Below are 21,146 nucleotides of genomic sequence, written 5' to 3'. Positions count from 1 at the left end.
TGTGTTTATTTCAGTGTCTTACAAAACAAAGCAAAGCAAAACAAAACAAAAAAAAAAAAAAAGTTGCCCATTTTAAAATGTTTCCTTAGGGCTTTTTTGTTAATACTGATTTCAGAAAAAAGCTGTTTTTCTTGGGTCTCAAAATATCACAGTAGTAAATGTCCTGCTATCAGAACTGCTTTAGTCAAAAGGCAAAGAAAGCAAAGTTGAAATTTGTTGTGAGCAATTGCTTGTTGGGAAGATTTATTTGCTGATGAGAAGCATCCCAGTGAAACTTGGAATAAAATGATGGTATTATAGACATTGTGGTCAAGGCTTTTTTATAACTGTGGGTGGTGAATCAGAAGTAAGCTTTAATCTAAATGGATTCAGTGACTTTTACCTGTGTTGTGTTGTCATGGAGAATTTTAATATGAAGTCCAGCTTAATTATACATCAGAAAATTAGAAACATAAAAGTGTTCTCTTCCTTTTTGCAACATTCATCATATTGTTGTTCTGTTAGAATAACTTACATCTGTTCTTTTATGGTTCTTCCCTCTTTTATGTTGCACATAATTATGAGGTGCCTTCTTTTACGCTGACATGTACCATCACTGAAAATTTTGATAGGCTATGAATAAATTCAGGAGATGCCTGTTAATGCAAATGTGACTCACATTCATTCTTATTCAGATCTTTACTTATAGAACAGAACTGTGTATTGAGACAAATTCTGCCTTCAGCTACATGGGTATAAGTTAACTCTCCCCGACTTCAGTGTCACCGAGTCACAGCCGCACATCTCAGAGCTGAAATGGGTCTCTTTTCTTTATGTTCAAAGTTTTGTCCTGCCCAGTTCAGGGTTAGAATGAGTTTGTTTGTTTTCTAATCCTATCAGCAGATCTTCTTTTTCAGCAGAATGGGTCCTAAGATTTAGAACCAAGAAAACCACCCATCAGTTAGAAAACATTCATTGTAACTTGCTAATCCTATTTACTCCTGATGGCTTTGTTTCTTAGATTCTTTATTTTTTCTGCTCAGTGAATTTTCTGCTCCTTGAATTAAACGTAATCATTAAGGTCTTTAAGCAGAACTTCCTCCATTGAGGCCAAATCCATGCATTTAGATAAATCAGCTAACCAGAAAAAGCCAGAAACTGAATTTGTTCCCCATTTTTGCTGGTTTTTAGTTACATGTGCCCTTGACTGGCATGGTAGAAATGGAGAACATATTTAGATGTGTGGAGCATTCTTAACATTCAGTGTAGAAAAATGTTTCAAAAGGCTCCTAGGTTGCTATGAAACCACAAGTACTGATCTCAAATGCCTTTGTCAGCCACCATAAATGATCCATAAATGATTTTACTCTGCATATTGAGGACATGGGACACTGCTCATCACGTGTGCTGATACTCATCTGGTGTCATCATCTTTTGGAGGAAAGCTTCTCCTCCGAGCTTACAAATAGAAATAAAACACTTTGCTTGCCAATAGAGGATGGAGGGACATGACAGTCCTTTAGGAAGTCCCTTGTTCTGCCCTCATATACCTTCTGTCTCTAACACTGCAAGTGATTTCCTTTAAATAAATCTAGTCTGTGTTCTTCTTCCTTATTTCAGATGGACCATGACCCCCGAAATCCTGCATATATTGCTACCCAGGGCCCTCTCCCTGCTACTGTTGCTGACTTCTGGCAGGTAAGTTAAACATCTCTTTGAAAACTGGATTTATGTCACAAGTTTTCCTGTGCTTGTGTAAAAGTATGTTGTGCTTGAGTGACTCTAGGTGGAATAACCTTAATTCAAACATACTTTTAAAATCTAGTACATGGATATTCAAGCCATTTATGTATAAGACAAGCCCTGCTAAGGAATAGTTTACCTGAAAATAATGCTGAAAACCTTAGGGCAAAGTATTCATGTTTTAGTGCCTGGTCTCTGTAATTAAATTACTGCCAAGGATGCAGTGATTTTCAGAGAGCTTGAAGAGTATATCCAGAATTCATTGTCATTCTCCAGATCAGAAAGGACCTGACATTGAGTGCCATTCATTTTCCATTGAAATCTATTCCACACATGTCCCAGTTCTCCAATATGCTTAAATCCTTATGCATTTCCCCTGCCACAGGCAGTTAGGACCCAGATGCATAAATTTAAGTAGGGGCAGAATTTTTTGCAGGATTTGGGTCTAAATGGAGTAGTTATTGATGCCCAATTAGGAGCTTACTTTGCATGCAGGTGTTTCAGTGCTGGTGCAGATTTGGACCAACACACATTGCCAGGGAGATGTGTGTGGTGGTGTGATAGATACAAGTGTTAGATATTCCTTTGGAAGTGCAGAACTGTGTCTGAAAGTTTACAGAAGCTGCCTGGGGAGGAGGCCAACTGGGGCTTATTATCAACATGAACATATGTTTTTATTTTTTGTTTTGCTTTATGAATTTAGAAGTTTTTGTTCTGAAGAGAATGTCTGTGTGACAGTTTCAGAAATGTCACTGTCTTTTAGGAGCTTGCATCAGTTGAAATCATCTCTTCATCTGCATCACTTGACCTACCATTAGAAAGTATTAACTGATCCCTAATGAGCACTCTTCATGTCACAATTTTTCTGATGAGAAATCAGGACATTTTCAAAACAGTTGTTGAATTTTGGGTGCATGGATATTGAAGTCCAAGATATTTTGGGGCTGTTTTCTAGAAGGGCAGAGTAAGTGTTTTCTGCTTGAAGTCAGGTGAGCTTTTGGCCTGGCTTAAATTTTCAAGTAACTTGTGATATTTGTCTTCACTTTTTGATAATTAGCTAGAATTGAGAAGACTGATCTTTTTTGCTTGGCACATGGATTCCTTCTAACAGGCATGATACTTGAAAATGCATTTGTTAAGTTACACATGCAAAATCAAATAGTATGCTAGCTATTCTCGAAAGACATTTTATGATTTCTGTGGTCCAGGTTTTTAATTGTTTATTTTTTCATATTTGTACATCTACTTTGTGTATACTTTGATCTGTAAATGCCCCTTTTCATGTTGAAAAATCTATGTTCTCGTTTTTAAATAAGGCATTTAAAAAGCTCACTTTGAGTAAGCATTGCAGAAATCAGAATACATATGTATGATAGTATACATAGTATGAAGGGTATCTTTTGTTCTTCTCCCACGCCAGTTTGAAAAGTTAGGCAACCTGTTTGCATGGTCACAGAGACTACACTTTTGTTTCTTTGTTCTGGCACCATCTTCATTCCACTTCATACTTAAAAGATCTCTTTCTTTCCTCATGCTATTTTGTGTGGAAGAGTCTTCACTTTCCTTCTTCTCTTTTTGCTATTTCTCTTCCAGTAATCAGTGGAAGTTCACTCCAGCTCCCCACCAGATTTGCTGTAAATGTCTCCTCAGAAACTGTTTGGGAGATGTGGTTCAGCTTTGGTTTGAGTGTGGCTGTGTGCATTTCTGATGTGATGCTCTGTTACTGTTTCTTCTGTTAGGTTCCATAGAAAAGGTGTTTTCTGACATTTATTTTGATGATGTCTGTCACTTCAACATAACAATCTACCTATGCCTCTGTCCTGTTCTGATCCATTACCCATTTTTCTTAAACTTCCTGCAGATCACATTTCAATGTGCCAGTTCTTGTCCCAAACCTGTTACACAGCCCAGGGTATCAACCAGATGTAATAAACAGGCCAAGGGAGACGAGCTCTTTGCAGAGCACTGCATCCACAACCACTGAAATGAAGGAGACCCAGTGTACAAGTCAAAAGCCGTGGTTTGAACATGTTGCAGTTCATGCCCAGTTGCAGGAGAAAAGTTTATTTCTATTTTTCACATAATAGTACCTATTTTGATGTAAAGAGTGGGAAACCTGAACTTGCTATGGAAAATAGTCTTAACTCCTGTCAGGGCACAGTCAGTTAATAATTACTTGGATACAGTTTTCTGTAGTTTTTGCTGCTACCGTGATGATGCTACCAGGGATTGTTTAAAGATTCAGTTATTCATTCCTGATACAGCTTCTCTGTGGTTCTCCTCCCTCTCCCTCCTCCACTCAATGCCAGCTGTTGCAGAGTTGTGTTGCTGTTTTCCCTGCTTTGTGCTCAGTGAAGCAGTTTTCTGACTGATAGTGAGAAGATAACAGCTATCTGACTGATAGTCAGTCTCTCTGATTGACTCAAGAGAGATCTGGGACTGTTCTGCTGTTCCTTGTCTAAATGCACAACATCATGCTTTAGCAAGTCCAACAGAAGCTCTTGGGGCTTGGCATCACCTTCCATGGCAATATTTACTGGATGTATTGCTTCTTATTTTTGCAGAGATTTAGCTGCTGAGATTCCCAAGAGCCAGGGTGCACAGTGGGCATCAGCCACTTTGTTGTATCTTGGCTGAGAGGTTGCCCCAGCAAGAACCTGTTGTAATTGTTTCCACTCCTGTGGGTATTTCAAGTTGACTTCTAGAAAACTCTTGTCTACAGAGCATTTGTTTTACTTGAAAGTGTAAAGCAACTTTCTTGGCATTTATAACACAGCTGATACCCACAACAAAATCCAAACTGCTTCTGATCTGTGCTGACTGTCTACATGTCATGCTCTCATTTCAGATATAGTTTCTAAACTAGCTTTAACTTAAACATTCATTATATTCTCCCACCAATCAGTGACTACCTCTACAGTAGCAAGCAGTCTGGCCTGCTATGAATGGATTTGTGGAATGTCATAGTACTTTGTAGGTTTTACCAAACAGATAATTTAGTTTTGGGCAATCTTCTTTTCTAGTTTTACTGGCAGGCCCCTCTAAAACCTGTTACATTGATCCAGTGCCCAGAATTTTAGTGCAAGTGCCATTAGACACTTAGCAATCAAATTCACTTTTACTGTATTCGAGTTGCCCAGATCCAAACAAAGATCATAGTTAGCTCAGTGCCTTTGCTTTCTCAAACTAGGCAGAGCTTTTTCACACAACACTGATGGTGCTTGGTCCAGGCTCATGTAGTTTAGCAGTCTTAGTACAGGTGAGCAGATCCAAGCCTGGTACCACTATGGGATTGAAGAGGCACAAGTTCCACTGATCTCACTAGTGACCACTTCTGAGTTGTTTTGGTAGGGTGGAGAAGATCAGGTATCATTCTTCAGTGCCATTTAACTTCAGCCACTAGAGTTGGCCATTAGTCTCAGAATTTTCTGTAAAACATTCTATTAATTTGGGTTCCCAAGATGACTGTAACTTGATGGAAGTTTTTCTTTCAAAGGCACAGTGTTTGAGCTGGAGATGGTCCAAATGCCTGGATATTGGTTATTTGCAAATGGTGTTTGTATATGTTATAAGAAAAATAATGATAAAAAAGGCAATAGTCTTACACTGACTTTTCAAATGGCAAAAAACCTCCATGGTTATCTGTGTCCCTCCAGTTTACTTCTCCAGCTCCTTCAATTCTTGGCATAGCTTCTCTAAGTCAGCAAGTGCCAAATTCATTCCAACTTTCCTGGCTTACCTATTTCTTTGAAAACTTTCTAGCCTGCAGGAGTTGTGTTGTCAGTCATCTCATTGATCTGTTTTGCCACAGGGCTTCCTAATCTGTCTGGATGCTCTGTGTTTGCGGCTCAAGCAGAGATTTCATCTCTACCCGCTTGTCATCTCTTGGACCACTCTGGAAATCTTCCAGCCACTACTTTAATTAATTTTGAAAAGCCTCCAGCTGATTTGTCTTCTTTTAATTTTATCTGGTCTTGTTTTCATCTCTTTTTACCAATTACTGTTTCTGAGAAATACATCCTTCATTGATTCTATTTTTGTTCAGTGGGAATTCCACCTTACGATTCCCTTTCTCGAAAACTGGTTGACTGTCCTCACATGGTATTAATCCATTTTTACCTGAGTGGTTAAACAATTTGTCAGGTTTGTGGGTTGTTTTCTCTCGGTTGGAAAGAAAATTCATCCTCAGGACAGGGTTTTGCTTTGATGGAGTCCCATTTTATTTACAAAGAAAGAACAGAGTTTTATTTCCTTGAACAAAGACAGAATCAAATAACAGTCAATAACTTATTTTTTCCAAACCTCATTCACCCAGTGTTTTACCCCCAACCTCTCTTTCAGCTTTTCTTCTACCAGGATCACAATGCTAGTTTGTCAAGCTGTGCTGGTTATTTCTTTATTCCTTTTACACATTTATGCTGCTTATCGGGATTAATCATCTTGCCTTGATTAATGCTCTCTCTCTGCATTAAGCATATCAGTTTCTAGAGAAACTCACGGGTCCATATGCTTTATGTTTCTCTTGTTTTTGATGATAACTTCTGTAATTTCAGTTATCAGACTTCATAAAAGAGTTTGCTTGTTTCTTACATTTATCTTGAATGAAAGGTGATGATTTTGTCCAGCAGCTTCAGTGAAATTTCACTCAGCTCTTTCACATAGCGCTATTAAAATTCAACATCTCTTTGAACATAATTCAAAAGAAAGAGGATGTAGAACATTTCTGATCTATAACAAGTTTTCGCAGCAGGAGTTCCATGTTGTGAATAATTCTGGAGGCATAAAATTTTATTATTTTCAGTATGTGCTGGGTTGTAATTCCACAAAATATTTGACATGAAGTACATGTCTTAACTTGCAGTATTCTAAGTAGCAAGGGATGATAATATTCAAGAAACTATTTCTAAGAGTTGGGATACTTAGAACCAACTGTCCTTTCACTGAAAAATTGTTCTTATTTATGCTGGTTTTATAAATTGCATATCTGCTAAGATTCATCATCTCCAAATAGAGATTTCTGTAGGAGGCCATAAATTTTCCCTCTAGAAAATACCCCATATCATGTCTTCCTTTCATGAATCTAGCCATGTTTACCCTTCTTTCCCCTCCTTCTTTTTGGAGGGAAATTTTATTTTCATGGTTCTTTTTTATTTTACCACATTAAGTGAAACAGGGGAGGGAACAAGCACTTCCTGCCATGCTTTAGTTGCCTTAGAAAATGAAGTAATATGTGATATATATACTTTTGTAAGCATTTGTTGTGCTCCTGTAATATCCTCCCTCCATGAAGAACATAATTAATCATTATCTGAACATTACAGAAATTGTGAAGGAGTAGAGAAATATGATTTTCCTCATTTTGCAAATGCTGCGTGAGGTACAGTGCACCTGTAACAGTAGGTCATGAGAGTAAGTTAAATACAGTCCACACTCTTAGTGGGCACACTCATAGTTTAGGCCAGAAGACTCCTGTTTTGCCTAAACAGATCCATAGCTCAGGCTGAAGAGATCCCCCAGTGCCTTAGTCTGGCAGGAGGGCAGAGCAGACGCCACTCATGAGCAGCACCAAGTCAGACAGGTGTCAGACTCCAAGTGCTGTCCCTCTGTGGTTGGGATACTCCTCTAGGAAGAGAGGAAAAGCTTCATCATCCCACACATTCTGAATCACACCTGTGCTGTTCCTTACCCCATCTTTCCTCCACTACTTGTCAGTACATGAAATAGTCTTGAAATTGGAAATGCTCTTCAGCCTCCTTGTAAATGCTGCCCATCTCATGCTGACAAACAGAGACCACACTGGAGTGGAGGTTTGCACTGTGGTGGCTGCAGTGATTGGGGAAACTTCATCTCTGTTCCTCTGATTATTTTTAACTTTTATTGAAAGACTTGAATGTTAAGTGCAGAAAGGGTCCCAAGAGTAAAGTCCATAGCCCTAATATGAGCCATAAAACTGCCATTTGCTTTTCATTGCCCCAGTCCTGCATTTCTTAATCTAAATCTATTTTTACTTTTCTCTACCCCTGTTCAGAAGTAAGTTATCAGCATCAGTCAAAAAAATTGACTGTTGGTTTCCTCCCAGATCACAATGGTATATTAAGAACTGATTCCTGAATCACAGTCTTGAGGACATGATAAATCTTTGCATGTCTAATCAGCAACACTTGCTTCTCTCTTCCAGTTTTGGAATTCAACAAAAGAAATACAAAGTACTGTCAGTTGACTGTTTCCTCTGTAAAAAGGATCAGTCAACAGTAGTCTCCAAGGGCAAATCCCAGTAGCAGGGGACCATATCCCCATAGCTGAATGAGTCTTCCAGCAAAATGAGTGTTCCAAGCCCATGGACTGAGTAGGAACAACTCTACCAAGCCTTTGTTTTCTGCTCTAAATGCTGATTTCTGTGCTCCCAGTTCAGCACGTTTTGTGAATGCTGAAATTAATTTACAGACTAAATTATTCTTCTGCATTTTGTTCTATGTAGACACAGTGCTTTCAAGCAATTGTGATTCCCAAGTTTTATTTTCTTTGCCTGGAATGGGACTTCCTGCATGTCTAATCAGTTCTCACCTTCAGAAAGAAGAACAGATGAAAACCAACAGAAAGCAATTCAATGTGTAAAATATGCATATTTTAATTTAATAAAGGAAAAACAGCAAGGGAGACATAGGCACAGAACAGTAGCCCCTAGAGCTCTAGTAACTTGTCAAGCCATGAGAAATAAATACAGCATTAAAAATTCCAGAGGCGTTCAGTGAAGGAGTCTGCTTTTACCATGCTCCCTTCTAATTATGGCTCAGGTTGGAGAAGGTACTTAGAAATTTGTATCCCTTCACTGTTTAGTTTCCAAATTTTCAGTATTTTCAGTACTGAAGGAAAAGTTAATTTCTGACAATTTTGGTGGACTTTTGCTCCTTAATGTGGTTTTGTCAGCAGTGCAATTCTAGACAGAGCTCATATTTAAATTATTTAATAATAAGGCTTGAGTTAGGAGTCTACTGAGAAGAATAAGAGCAGTTTATGTCTCTATGAGAAAGCAGAAAGAGAAATTATTGCAACACATACAGTCATCTTGAATTCGCCTTTCCCAAAGACTTCCAAACAAGTGTTGCTGCAACAGGAGGGGACATAATGCAACATATATGTATTTATATGTGGTCCTCTCTAAAGACATTTTTCCAGCTGCAGTCAGATACTTTTTAAATGAAATACAGATTGTTGACCATTAATCTTTCAACGTACAGATTTGCTGAACTGCCAGGCACAGTTAGGATTTTGCAAATGGCAATTCTGACCTTGCCAGATTTGACCCATTTCATATTAAAATTATGGCATTTACAAACAAAATATTTGGAAAAAAAAGAAGTTTGTATGATTTTTTGGATGCCATGCATTGTGAAGTTCTATTTGGTAACAAAAGTCTAAATTCAACGCAATTTTTCCTTCAGTTAAAAGATCCCTTTTTTTTAACAGCTTGAAAGACACAGTTGAGTTAATTATTTTCACAATATGTAATGGTATGAATGTTATCTGATGCTGCAAGGGTTAGCACCTTGATTTGTTGTTTTTTTAGGAGTCATGTTTACTCATATTGAGTTTTGTTTATCCTTAGAAATTATTTGGGTTTTCTTTGCTGATTCATCTGCTTTTCCAAGTCTTTGCATTTACCAGTTATACCAGTTGTATGGGAAGTCTAAAAGACTGTAAAGGAAAATTCTGTAGTTTGCTGGAGGTCTCTCCCAGAGAGCAGCTGGTGTGATTAGCATGTTATATTTAGTGAACTGGCTGCATTTAACTGATTATACCATCTATTTTCTACTTTTAAATCATTGCATTTTAGAATCTTCTCCACTAGTCTCCATTAAATAAACAGTGTCTGGACAGAGCTCGTATCTTGTCATTTCCCCATCATGAAAATGACAAAAATGGCTGAAAAAGGAGTTTGTGGAGAATCATTTATTATAAAAAGAAACTTCAAAGTGATGAAGTGCCTGAAAAAGAAAAGGGGGTTCATGTTAACCATTTTATTTACAAGCTAGTAAACAAGGACATTTTAAAGTAGAAGCTATCAAAAACTGATGTTTTATCAGATTTATGGCAGTGTTGTAACGCTGGTTCTGCTATTTGTGACTTTGTTTTTCTCACTACATGGAAAACCAATTCTGTGCTCCTTTTCAAGTAATTCTTACTAAATATAATTTATCCCAATGTGGGAGACCTTTATATGAGGCTGGCAATGCTGGATAACCACAGCAGGAGGTCTCTACACTTGATGGATTTCATAAACAGGGAATTCTGAGGATCTGAGATACTCTGCTCATCTTTGGGTTGCATGATTCAACCTTTAATTTGCAGCAAATGGAACAGGATGGTGTTGTTCTTGTCGAAGAAGTGTTCTGAGAATGATGCATACAGCAGAATCTCATTAAAGATCATCAACATGTTACTGTCTAGGCCTACAGGCTGAAGGTGGACATGTCACACAAAACCATGCAGTGTCCTCCCTTTTCAGCAAAGAATACACTGCAGGCTCTGCAGTCAACTCCTGTACAGAACTCGGGTTTTATCACTCCCATTCACAGGAATCCATTCAACTTTCTTTACTGAAAGTATTGCCATGAATTGCAATTACAGTTACAATTACATGAGCCTGCCTCTGCTAGGTGATTTAAAGAAATTTAGTTTTATATATTGGAAATATATACATGTGTATATTATATGATGTATTTATATAAATATATTTAGTTTTTGTAGACACTTGGAGTCTGAGGCTTAATTTTGCTGGGTTCTACATAAAAAAAAAGCCTCTGCCTTGAGGACCTGATTATTCTCTTTATTCTTCTATCACATTGTACAGACATACAAAGTTCAGATATATGTGAATTACTGCATATTTGCAATTGAACTTCTTTCTTCATTCTCTGAGGCCAGCTGAAAGATCTCTTTGGCAACCACAGGTGCTTCTCCAGAGTCTGTGCTGGGATTGTGCAGACCAGGTCTGGGCTTACCTGTTCTTTCTTTAACCAAGACACATTCTTTATAGGCCACTATCTAGTTTGTGGGTATGTCTGGACACTGAGCACAGCCAAGTGTGAAGTTCTGGGAGATCCAGCTTCTGAAAACCCCATCAGTTTCTTAAAGATGGGGAGATGAACAGATGACGTGCAAAACTCTGTGAGCTGCCTTTGACTCATCCTGCTTCTAAGTTATTTGGAAATACAGGGTAGTAGATACCCAGCCTGATGTTCTAATATTTAAATTAGCAAGGAAACAATGTTGTAGTCCTCCAGTCACAGGCTGTGAGCCTTAGTGGAAATCCCATCTCAATGGTAAGCACAGGAGATGCAGAGACAGTTGCTTGTAACAGGAATGAAGGCACTAGATTGTATTGCCTTCTTGATTTAGTAGATTTGACTTCTACTTTTCACACAATGACCTAAAAGAAATATTATACCCCAGAGTAACTTTGAAATTGTTTGTTTAAATTAACTTTCATTTGGATTTATGCTTAATGAAATCTTCAGAGATGCAGACAGCCCCTCTCTAATGAAATGCTCTGTCTTTGAACCAATGAACAGGGTTGCCAAACTGTAAGGATTCCTCTCTAAATGAGTGGGCTTTTATAATGTTACACTTGGGTGGCACAAGCAGAGTGCTCGATGATTAGTTTATGGTCTAGATCATTGTATTTTTATTACACTCATAAAAACTGTGTTTCTCCTCATTTTCGTAATGGCTTCAATGAGCTTCTATACCTTCTAGAGGCACATTAAATCGTTATGTGATGAAAGTACTGATTTAGTGGGGCTAGTTTTAAAGTAAGATGCATGTTTTGAATTCCTATCTTAGTCTGATTGCTGGCTGAAAAAGGTGAAACTACTTTAGAATGAATGAAATCTGTATCATCTTCCTTACATATAAAGAAGGTTTCCAGCTGTGGCCTGAAACACAGTATAGAAGAGATACAAATTATAAATACATATCTGTCTGTAAAGCATCTATAATTTTAAAGTATGTTTAAATGGTTTTGTGGCATTATGAGGTTTTATGAGGAAATTGCAGACATTTTTATTTAAAAAACATTTTGAAGGGGTTAAAAGAAAAAAAAAAAGATTATTCTTAAATTCCACTGTAATTTTTTTTAACCCACTTCTTTTCAAAATGATAAGTAACTCTATTTTGTTTAAACCCTAGATTCATTTCTCTAAATAATTCTAAGCTGGTTTTAAAAGTAGTTTTAATTATGTTGCAAAATGAAAAAAGGGAAGAAAAACGTTATTTGTTTCTCTATATGCAAGCTATTCTTAAAAGAGAAGACAACATCATTATCCATGAATGGGAAACCTTTTTATTTGATATGTAATTAAAAAAAATAATCCTTGAATTGAATGTATCATCTCATCTTTGCACAGTTTAGACAAAGGCCTTTTTTGTTGACAAAATTTACATGTCAATACAGTTGCTTATAAATATTTCTGTGAAATAAACATAACCCTTCACAAAAAGAGCAGTTTACTCTTCATTTAGTAATTTTATATGCTAGCAAAAAGACAATGAAAGTTGTATGCAAATATAACATCAATGTACAGCATAATAATAACAGTTTTTAGTGATTATACTGCTTGGTATTAATTCATAGGAGCCTTTTTATTCAGTCATGGGCTGTGTTTAGAACAGAGATATGCCAGACCAGAGCATCTCTGCTTGTTTGCTGTTGTGAGAGACAGCCACAAATCCTTTAGTTGAGGATGTGCTTGATTCTTGTATCTTACTCTGTGGCTGGTCTAAATTATTAAGTGATCATGCTGACAGCAAAGACACTCTGTTTTTCTCGGTTTCTGCTGTACCTCTGTGAGTGCACTGTCTGCAGCTCAAGTTGGACTTTCATTCTACCTCCAGGAAAAAAAAAGGGGGGGAGAAAAGGGGAAAACAACAGCAAACAGGAAGGAGGAGGGAAGAGAAAAAAAATAATGAAAAATAAAGTAGAAAAAAGGGAAAGAGAAAGGAAAGAAAAAGAAAATGGAGAAAAAAGGAAAAAGGAAGAAAGAAAACAAAGGAAAGCTGGAGGGAAAGGAAGAAGGAAGAAGAAAGTAATGCACACTTGTAACAAATCTTTTATAAATGTGCATTTGGAGGGATGATTTCCCCATCCAAACTGTTTCTGGAAAAACAGATTTGCTTTGAATTTTCTCTGCCATTTCTTCATTACTGTTCAGGTGCAACTTTTATGATTGCTTCAGCAATGCAGCACTTTAATGGCTTTCACTACTTGGCAAACTGAAAAAAGATATGGGGTTGAGAAAACAAACAGTTTTCAGTACATGTGACTTCAGTAGGTGTGTGCTGCTTCAGTGTTAAATATCAATTCTTAATTAGATGGGTGTTCTGCAAGCACCATTCAGTGTTCCTTTAGTGGATCTAAAAGTTTGACAGAAAAGCAGTTGAACATGATACCAGGAACAAGGAGAGATTTTGTGGATGACCTGAATTGAAATCACAGGAAATTCTTTAATATTTCATGGACGCCTGCAAAATATGGTGCCAGTTTATTCAGGGATTTGAAAGCAGCTGCAGAGTAAAAGTGTCTAATGAAAATGAAATAAATTTCCTGTGAATGGAATAAATTTTGATTGTGTGTCTGAGTGCAGTAATTATACATGTCACGCAGTAATTAGGCAGTCACAATGTGGCCACGGTGTCTTTCTTTGTCTGCAGATGGTCTGGGAGAACGGCTGTGTCGTTATTGTCATGCTGACACCCCTCGTGGAAAACGGAGTCAAACAGTGCTACCACTACTGGCCAGACGAAGGGTCAAACCTCTACCACATCTACGAGGTACCTGCACAAAATATCTGGTTGCAAACATGACAGTAAGTGCAGGGGCTGATTCCTTACGGGGCACAATGATGCTGGAGACGATCTAACCTGGAGGTCGAGCTGCGGACTCTGAAATACGCTTGGTGCGCCTTCGGGTAGTGTCGCGTTTGCAAAAAAAATTGGAGCTCAGCTTTAACAGCAAGGTGGTTTCCACCGAATAAAATATAGTAAATAATGAGTCAAATATTGCAATATTAAAAAGGACAATAATTTTTGCATCTTGAATGGTTTTGCAAGTGGTTGGTCTATGAAAGCATGTATTTATATTTTATTGGAAAATAGCGTTTTTAGAACAAGTGAATTTTGCCTTAGGATAGCCATATGTAAATCTTTGTAGAAAAACCTCTATATTGCTGTAGTAATTAATCCTATCTATTTTTATCTCTTGCCTCAGTCACAACAACAAATATATATTTTTATTTTCTGCTTTGCATTTCTAGCCCAAAATATCATATCACGAGTTGTGTTGCAATGCAGCATTGACAACAACTGTCAGATTTTTCCAGTGGTCCAGCTGTGTAGAGGAAGAAAATAATACCACAATGCCAAATACGAAGAAATGTGGAGAAATCATGAAGAAATCCTGTTATTTAAACTAAAACGGGAATAAAGTCATTTTCTGAAATGATGAGCTCTGCAAATAAGCTGCATTTTTTAATGCTTATTTTTCTTCATAGCAAAAGAAACTGAATTATCACTTCTCGTGTGAATTTAACTCAGATTTTTAAGACCTCTGAGAGTGTCCTGGGCAATGCATTTGTGGACATTTCTGAAAAGAAAGGAACTGCCAGTCTAACACATTTTCAATACAAAATATCTTTTGTATTTACATAATGTTATAAAGATTAAATTCAGTGAATTTTCCTTTTGCATTAAAATTGTCAAGATTTTTCTTATGTTTTCAATGCAGTACCAATGGCAGCTAACCCCTTTGACAGCTACATTGATTGCTACATCAGTTTCCCCCCCCCCCCATTACTGGCCAATTTGCTAATAAAAATAAAATTTTCATGCAACTCCTTCATGCCAGAAATCTTACACCTGCAATCCTGAAGACGTGACGTGCAGCTAAAATTGCTGATCTCCGTTTGTTCTTTCCTGTGGGTGTAGGTAAATCTTGTCTCTGAGCACATCTGGTGCGAGGATTTCCTCGTGAGGAGCTTCTACCTGAAGAACCTGCAGACAAACGAGACCCGCACAGTGACACAGTTCCACTTCCTCAGCTGGAACGATCAGAGGGTTCCTGCTTCCACCAGATCGCTTCTGGATTTCCGCAGGTAAAGCACAAAGTATGGCACTTCTTTCAAGACTGTATGGGTCTGAGGAACCTAGTGCTTTTTTTGTCCTTTAAAGATTTTTGGGTTGAAAGGAGGCTCCTCAGCCTGTGATGCCACAATGCTAAACTAAGAGAAATATCTTCAGTAGGTTGATGTTTAGGGTTGCCTCACACAGAGATGTTGCCTGGGTTTAAGACATATTCATTTCCCATTTAGAGATCAATACTTTTCCTCCATTTGTATAATCTCAGTGCTTCTGTATTTCTTTGTTTTTCAAGTATTTATCCACTCTGCAACTTCCAGGCTTTTTGTGTGGCTCCCACAAGATCCTTATATCAGGACTCTCACAAGTAAATTAGGAAGTGTGAGCATGCTTGAGAAAAAGAATCACAATGGAGTCATATGACGATAGCATCATTCCCATGGGACCATTTGCTCATAAGGATCCAACAGCGAGGTCTGCAGACCTTTGGCTGCAGAAGGTGGAAGCTTGAGAAAGCAGATGAAAATGTTGACAAAGCGTACCCTTTGGAACTTCAAAAAAAAGTCAGTATGGCTTTAAAATACAAACATAGAAAGGCAAAAGCTGTGAAAGTCCTTACCATCTTCTCTAATGTTTGCTGTGCCTATCTAAATTTTAATTTGAAAATTAAAGCCATGCATGATAAATAGTGGAGCGAAATAATCTTCATTTGATTGCAAACCGTGCCCAGTGCATCACGTGTAGGTGTTAGCGTGTACCAGCTAATCCACAGCGATGCGCTTATGACTAATGAAAAGAATCTCCAGGAGGTTTGGGGAGTTGGTGCTCAATCCGCCAGCGGCCTGTGGGATCGCGTGCTGTTCTCTCTGCTCTACAATATTATCTACAACCCCCCAAAGTGATTATGAGGGGCTCAGTGCTCAAAAGGTCCAAACTTGTTTCTTTCAAGGAGTGCTGGGAGCTCTGACTGATGCCAGTCAAAGTTGTGCATCTGCACCTGAGGGGAGGAGCTGGCACACAGCCAACAGGAGCTGGGTGCGCAGTTGTCTGTTGGCAAAATTTTACCCTTAAAAATGTAGGACTAAATGCCACCCTTCATCCACTCAGTACTCTTGTACATATTGCAAGGCTTTTCAAAGCAGAGAGACATCTCACACGGTGCAGGTCAGGTAATGGAGTGCAGCTGCTCTGAGTCACCTGGAGCTATGGCTAGGTGAGGATGTAAGGATATACTACAGAGTCACAACACAAAAGCAGTAGTGGAGCAAGGAAGCACAGCCATAGGATGGAGCTGAAATTGTAATTGAATTTTCAAGGTTTTCTTTCCTGGGTTCAACTTTAATATGATTTTTTATAGGTTGATTTCCCTTTGCTTGTGGTACCGAGGAAGTTGCCTGTAGTGCATTTCTGTAGTGAGAATTGTGACTCGGTTCCATTAAGCTGTGTGAGGCTGCAGCACTGAGCCAGTGCAGCGTCCGGCTTTGCTCTTTTCAAAGTTAGTGGGAAATCTGCTAGCAATTCTAACTAGAGCATAAATGAGCCTGTACAGCCAGGACTTCTGAAGTTCAGAGCAGCTCGCCTCTGACTTGTTTCAGTAAGGATTGAGGTCCCTGCGTGAGCTGCAGGATTAGATCTACAGTAAGTCACAGTTCACATCGCCAGGAAAGCGCTTCTTAGAGTGACATTGTGTAAGGGTTAAATAGCCGTGTTGAAGAAGTGTTGTGCAATACTTTGAAAAAGAAAAATGATAACTAGATGAGAAAAGTAGCAGAGCTGCCATTCTTTGTATTTTAAGCCAGTATGGGAATGAACCTGTTAAGATTTAATTGAATTCTGAGTGTTCATTTCACATGTATTCACAGTCCAGTGTAGGGTACTGTAATCATTTGCTACGTGCGGATTTTGTACAATGAACTCATAGTGCTGAATGCATAGTAAAATTCCTCCTGAAAAGGAATTTTGGCATGCACAATAGCTGGTCTATGAATCTCAGTTTTCTTGGTCATCTGATCTTCAGGTTTTGGGTTTTTTTTGTTCTTTTTTAATGACAAAAAAACTAATGCACTATTGCTAAAATAATGTATTTGGAATTCATTTATACAATACATGTTTTGCACCTGAAGCTTTCTATTTAAAGTACAAGCTGTGCTGGATTACGACAGCTGAGTCATAAAGCCCCCAGAAAAATGTCTGACAGTGCTACCATACTCTAAGTAGGGTAGTGCTAGGAAGGGGCTGCTCTCATTTCTTTTAATCTTATCTATGTTTTTATGTGCATTCAGTGTGTTTGTATATTTATATATGGATATGTGTGTATATTTATATATTCACATACATATATGAAATTAAGCATATACATAACCAACCCTCTATTTTTTATAATTCATCACCAAGAAAAATTGGATTCCCAAAATTACCTTGCCCAGAGTCTGCGGAAATATGGACCTAAACATTTTTATTGAAGTAAATTTTGCAAGTCTCTTTGAAAGCTTACATTTCTCTTACTCTGTATCAGACAGTGATTTAGATGATTTTGCATCTAGCACATACATTAAACCTTGCTGAATAATCTATCATACTTTCATAATGTAGGAATAAATTGCCAAAAAGAGATTATTCTGTATACTTTACAAATCTCTACAAAAGACAGTCCCTGAGAGGTGAGGCTACTACGGAAACCACTGGTCAGTTTTAAATGCTTCTGGAGTCCTAATTTCATTTTGAACAATAGACCAATCATTATTGCTCTGGACTAGCTTGTTAGTCATGCACTGATATGTGTCATTAAATATTTCTTGAGCCCAGAGGGAGCACATTTACACTTTAAAGAGGGACTGCTAAGCTAAAAGATAATTAGCATCACATGTGAGGGCTTTGCTTAAAATATATATCTATTATGCTATCACTTCTCGCTGTGTGCAATGGCATTTACTAACACTGCTCACTTTAAAAATGGACAAATTCTTATTTTGCCAGCTAATTAGCGGTTGCCAGTGTCATTTTTGTGATGTTGCAGCTAGTAATATGAGCCCAGTTGCATAGTCACAAAAGTGATCATTGGAAACTGTGACTCTGCTGCAGGGACAATGTGGGAAACCCCTTTTCTGAGCCTCTAACGACCTCTGACCTTTGCTTGCTGATGGTTTGCATGATGATTTCTTTTTCACTCAATGAGCCAAGGGTTGGTTTGTATTACTAATCATTCTTTCTAAGTTAATTCTTCCTGTATATGTATATATATATATATAATATATATTTTCTTCAACATTCAAGAACTTTGCTTACTGATGAATTTTCAGCTCACTCTCATTAGCCAGAACTAAGAATGAAATGAGATGTTGCTGCACTTCTAAATATTTTCATGAGCTATATATAGACAAAGCTATGAACCAGCTGGATTGAAACCCTTTGTTTTAATGTGTTTTCTGAAATGTGTGATAATGAAAATGTTTGAATAAAACTGACAAACATAAGGTGTCTTTCCCTAACATGTGTCTCTGGCTGTCTGATTTACTGAGAGGTCTGATAGATTTAGATGGAGTTTGTCATTGGAATTATATTAGGACTTTGGTAGATGGCTAGTCACAACATGCAAATATCATATTAGTGGTGCCACGCAAGGAACAAAGGAACCACACAAGCAGAAAGAGAAACGGTAAATACCCCTCTGTAGTGATTAGCTTTTACTTAATACTTGAAATGGAAAAAACAACTCTTTGCTAATGCACATGATGGGGGTGGGGGGAGAGTGACCAGCTGCAAGTTGGGGAATTCAGGCTGACTGTATCAGATGTTGGTACAGACATTCCAAATGTAACTGTACAATTTAAAAAAAAAAAAAAAAAAAAAAAAAAAAAAGAAAAAACCACACAAAAAAAACCCTGCCAAACCAGGCTTTATATCACATAGAAGGAGCTGATCCTCAAGATATGACCATCAGGAATTGAATGGTTCATTCATGTGAAAACTCTGCTGTAGCCCAAATCATTGAAGTTTTGTTTGATACTGCCTGCAAATAGATATATTTATGGACATATAAATGGTCCATTTAACTTCTGAAGTCACGTGCTACTCAATGAATTATCACTCATCTAATAAGAACATTGTTCTACTGCATTAATTACTTACATCCAGGGAATATAAATCGAGACAGAATGTTTCTGCAAGTATGATTTACATAAGTAAGCAAGAGAGTAAGAATTGTGAAAAGTCCTTGAATTCAAATGTTTAAAGGAAAACCCTACAAGAACTTAATATTATTCTCAGGTTTGGTTAGAATCTTCAGTGACAAAAAGAAGAATATAAAAACTTGGTTTCATGGGATATCACCAGTACCTCCATAGCCCATTTGGGTTGAGTTCCAGGTATCCCAACACCCTGTCAGAAGTTTAGGCATCTTCAGGCTATACTATAAGCAGTGTTTAAAGATATGTGCATGTTTTCACAGCACAGATGTTAGTGAATAGATGAACAGCCAAGAACTAAATGATTCAGTAGGTTAGTTATGCTTTAAAATTCATAATAACATCACACCACTGTTGTCAAATTTCAGCAGCTCCCTTTAGTTTAGTTAATCAGGATCCTGTGTAGCATTTACACTGAGCTAGGGGACTATTAGAGCACCCCTTGGAAGCTGCCCTGTGAAATTATTTCATAGGAGACCTAGCTCCAGTAAACTCAAACATCTCATCAAACAATTTGAATGAAAGGTTCTTATTTCTTGAAGCAATGCTTTCCCATTTTAGCCTTTATTCATCTTGCCTTGTTAACATATGTGTGCATATTTTATAGGTTTTTGGCCTGTAACGTACTTGACATGCAAAATATATCCTAGAGCAAAAGAGGGCTTGGGATTTTGGTTTTTGTAAGGCAATTTAAATAGATTTAAACCAATTTTGTAGGCTCTATTCTTAGACTGAGTATCTTGGTTTGCTTCAGCACTAGTTAATTCCTTCATTGAGTTTACATATCAGCTGACCTGTTCTGTGGCTGTACTTTTATTGATTGCTTTCACATATATTCCCTTTTATTGATTGATTTCACATATATTCTCTTGCCACTGAGAATGTTTAACCAGGAAGCTGTCAAAGACAACAATGTGTAAACATTAAATATATAACACTTTTGCAATAGAACCAAAGCTTACTGATGGGTTTAGTTATTTTTACTACAATAAGATTATATTTTAGGATTTTTAAGAAGTGTTTGAGGAGATTTAGCATTTGCCTTTCTGGGAAGAAGTGGTGTTACAGATCAGCACACGTTGTACAAAGTGTAGTGGAATCGCCTTTTTTAATTTTGTATTCAGTTTGATGTCCCTTGATATTTCTTTGAGCAAGCTTATGAACTCAAAGTTGGCCTCAAAATCAAGGGATCTGAAGATAATCTTAGTTTTGGAGCGAAGACATGAACCATTTGAGAAAATTGCTCATTTGTTTTGCCCAGACAACAGTAATAATGGAATGTTTTCTGGGATTTCTTAGGCATCAAACCAGAATCAGACTTTAAACAAGATTATCTGTCTAACAGCTTATTATATTAGGAAACTATCAACCTGAGTATTTCTTTAAAGACATCAATATATGCATTTTCTTATTGCTTATTTTTAATAGTTGGCTAAAGAAACATTATATAATATGCTTAATTAATTTTTTGTGTCTGTTTTATTTCAGAAAAGTAAACAAGTGCTACAGGGGTCGCTCTTGTCCAGTAGTTGTTCATTGCAGGCAAGTACAATTTCTAAAATAGCTTTAGAGAGATCTGTATGTGTAAGAATTTAACATAGATATAAACAAAGTGGGCAAATTAAAGCTTTACATGAATCACTACAGTAAGGTAGGCTAAAAGTTTTAAGTATAATTCAACCGAGTGTTAATGTTATTTAATACTCAGGATCTGTTTTCATCATAAAATTATCCTTCCATATGATTTTTTTAGATGTTGAGCCATGACTTAACAACGTATGGCCTTGCTTTCTAGTATAAGTAGTACTTCAATTTCATACATCTCCTTCAAAATTAGAGGTGTTCTTTGCATGCCCTCCTAATTCAGTCTGCTTTAGTTTATTAACACTCAATTATGTTTTGTTTCTTCTTTGCTTGTTTTTAGTGATCAGGGTAAGAGGGCAATGTCAGGGAGTGGAAACCTGCCCAAAGATTGAGTGATTTTTTAAGCACAGAGTATTTTTAGGCCTGACAATGTGATAGATGCACATGAAAGCTGTCGGGCAGTTCAGTGGAAAAGTTGGCCATAATAACATTAATGTTGAGTTTTGCCATTGGAGGTTCTGACTT

General features: G+C 37.4%; 1 protein-coding gene across 1 annotated transcript in view; it reads left to right on the top strand.

The window, feature by feature from the left end:
- PTPRN2 (protein tyrosine phosphatase receptor type N2) overlaps window positions 1-21,146 on the top strand; it is a 564,688-nt gene that overhangs the window by 521,367 nt on the left and 22,175 nt on the right. Inside the window, exons 17-20 of the mRNA XM_015651707.1 lie at window positions 1,600-1,677; window positions 13,432-13,551; window positions 14,704-14,870; window positions 20,526-20,579. Coding sequence (XP_015507193.1) covers window positions 1,600-1,677; window positions 13,432-13,551; window positions 14,704-14,870; window positions 20,526-20,579 — 419 coding nt within the window. The remainder of the gene's footprint in view (window positions 1-1,599; window positions 1,678-13,431; window positions 13,552-14,703; window positions 14,871-20,525; window positions 20,580-21,146) is intronic.

This window comes from Parus major, chromosome 2, assembly GCF_001522545.3.
Source record: "Parus major isolate Abel chromosome 2, Parus_major1.1, whole genome shotgun sequence".
Lineage (NCBI taxonomy): Eukaryota > Metazoa > Chordata > Aves > Passeriformes > Paridae > Parus > Parus major.
Note: the sequence above shows the minus strand (reverse complement) of the source record. Positions and strands in the feature narration are given on the sequence as shown.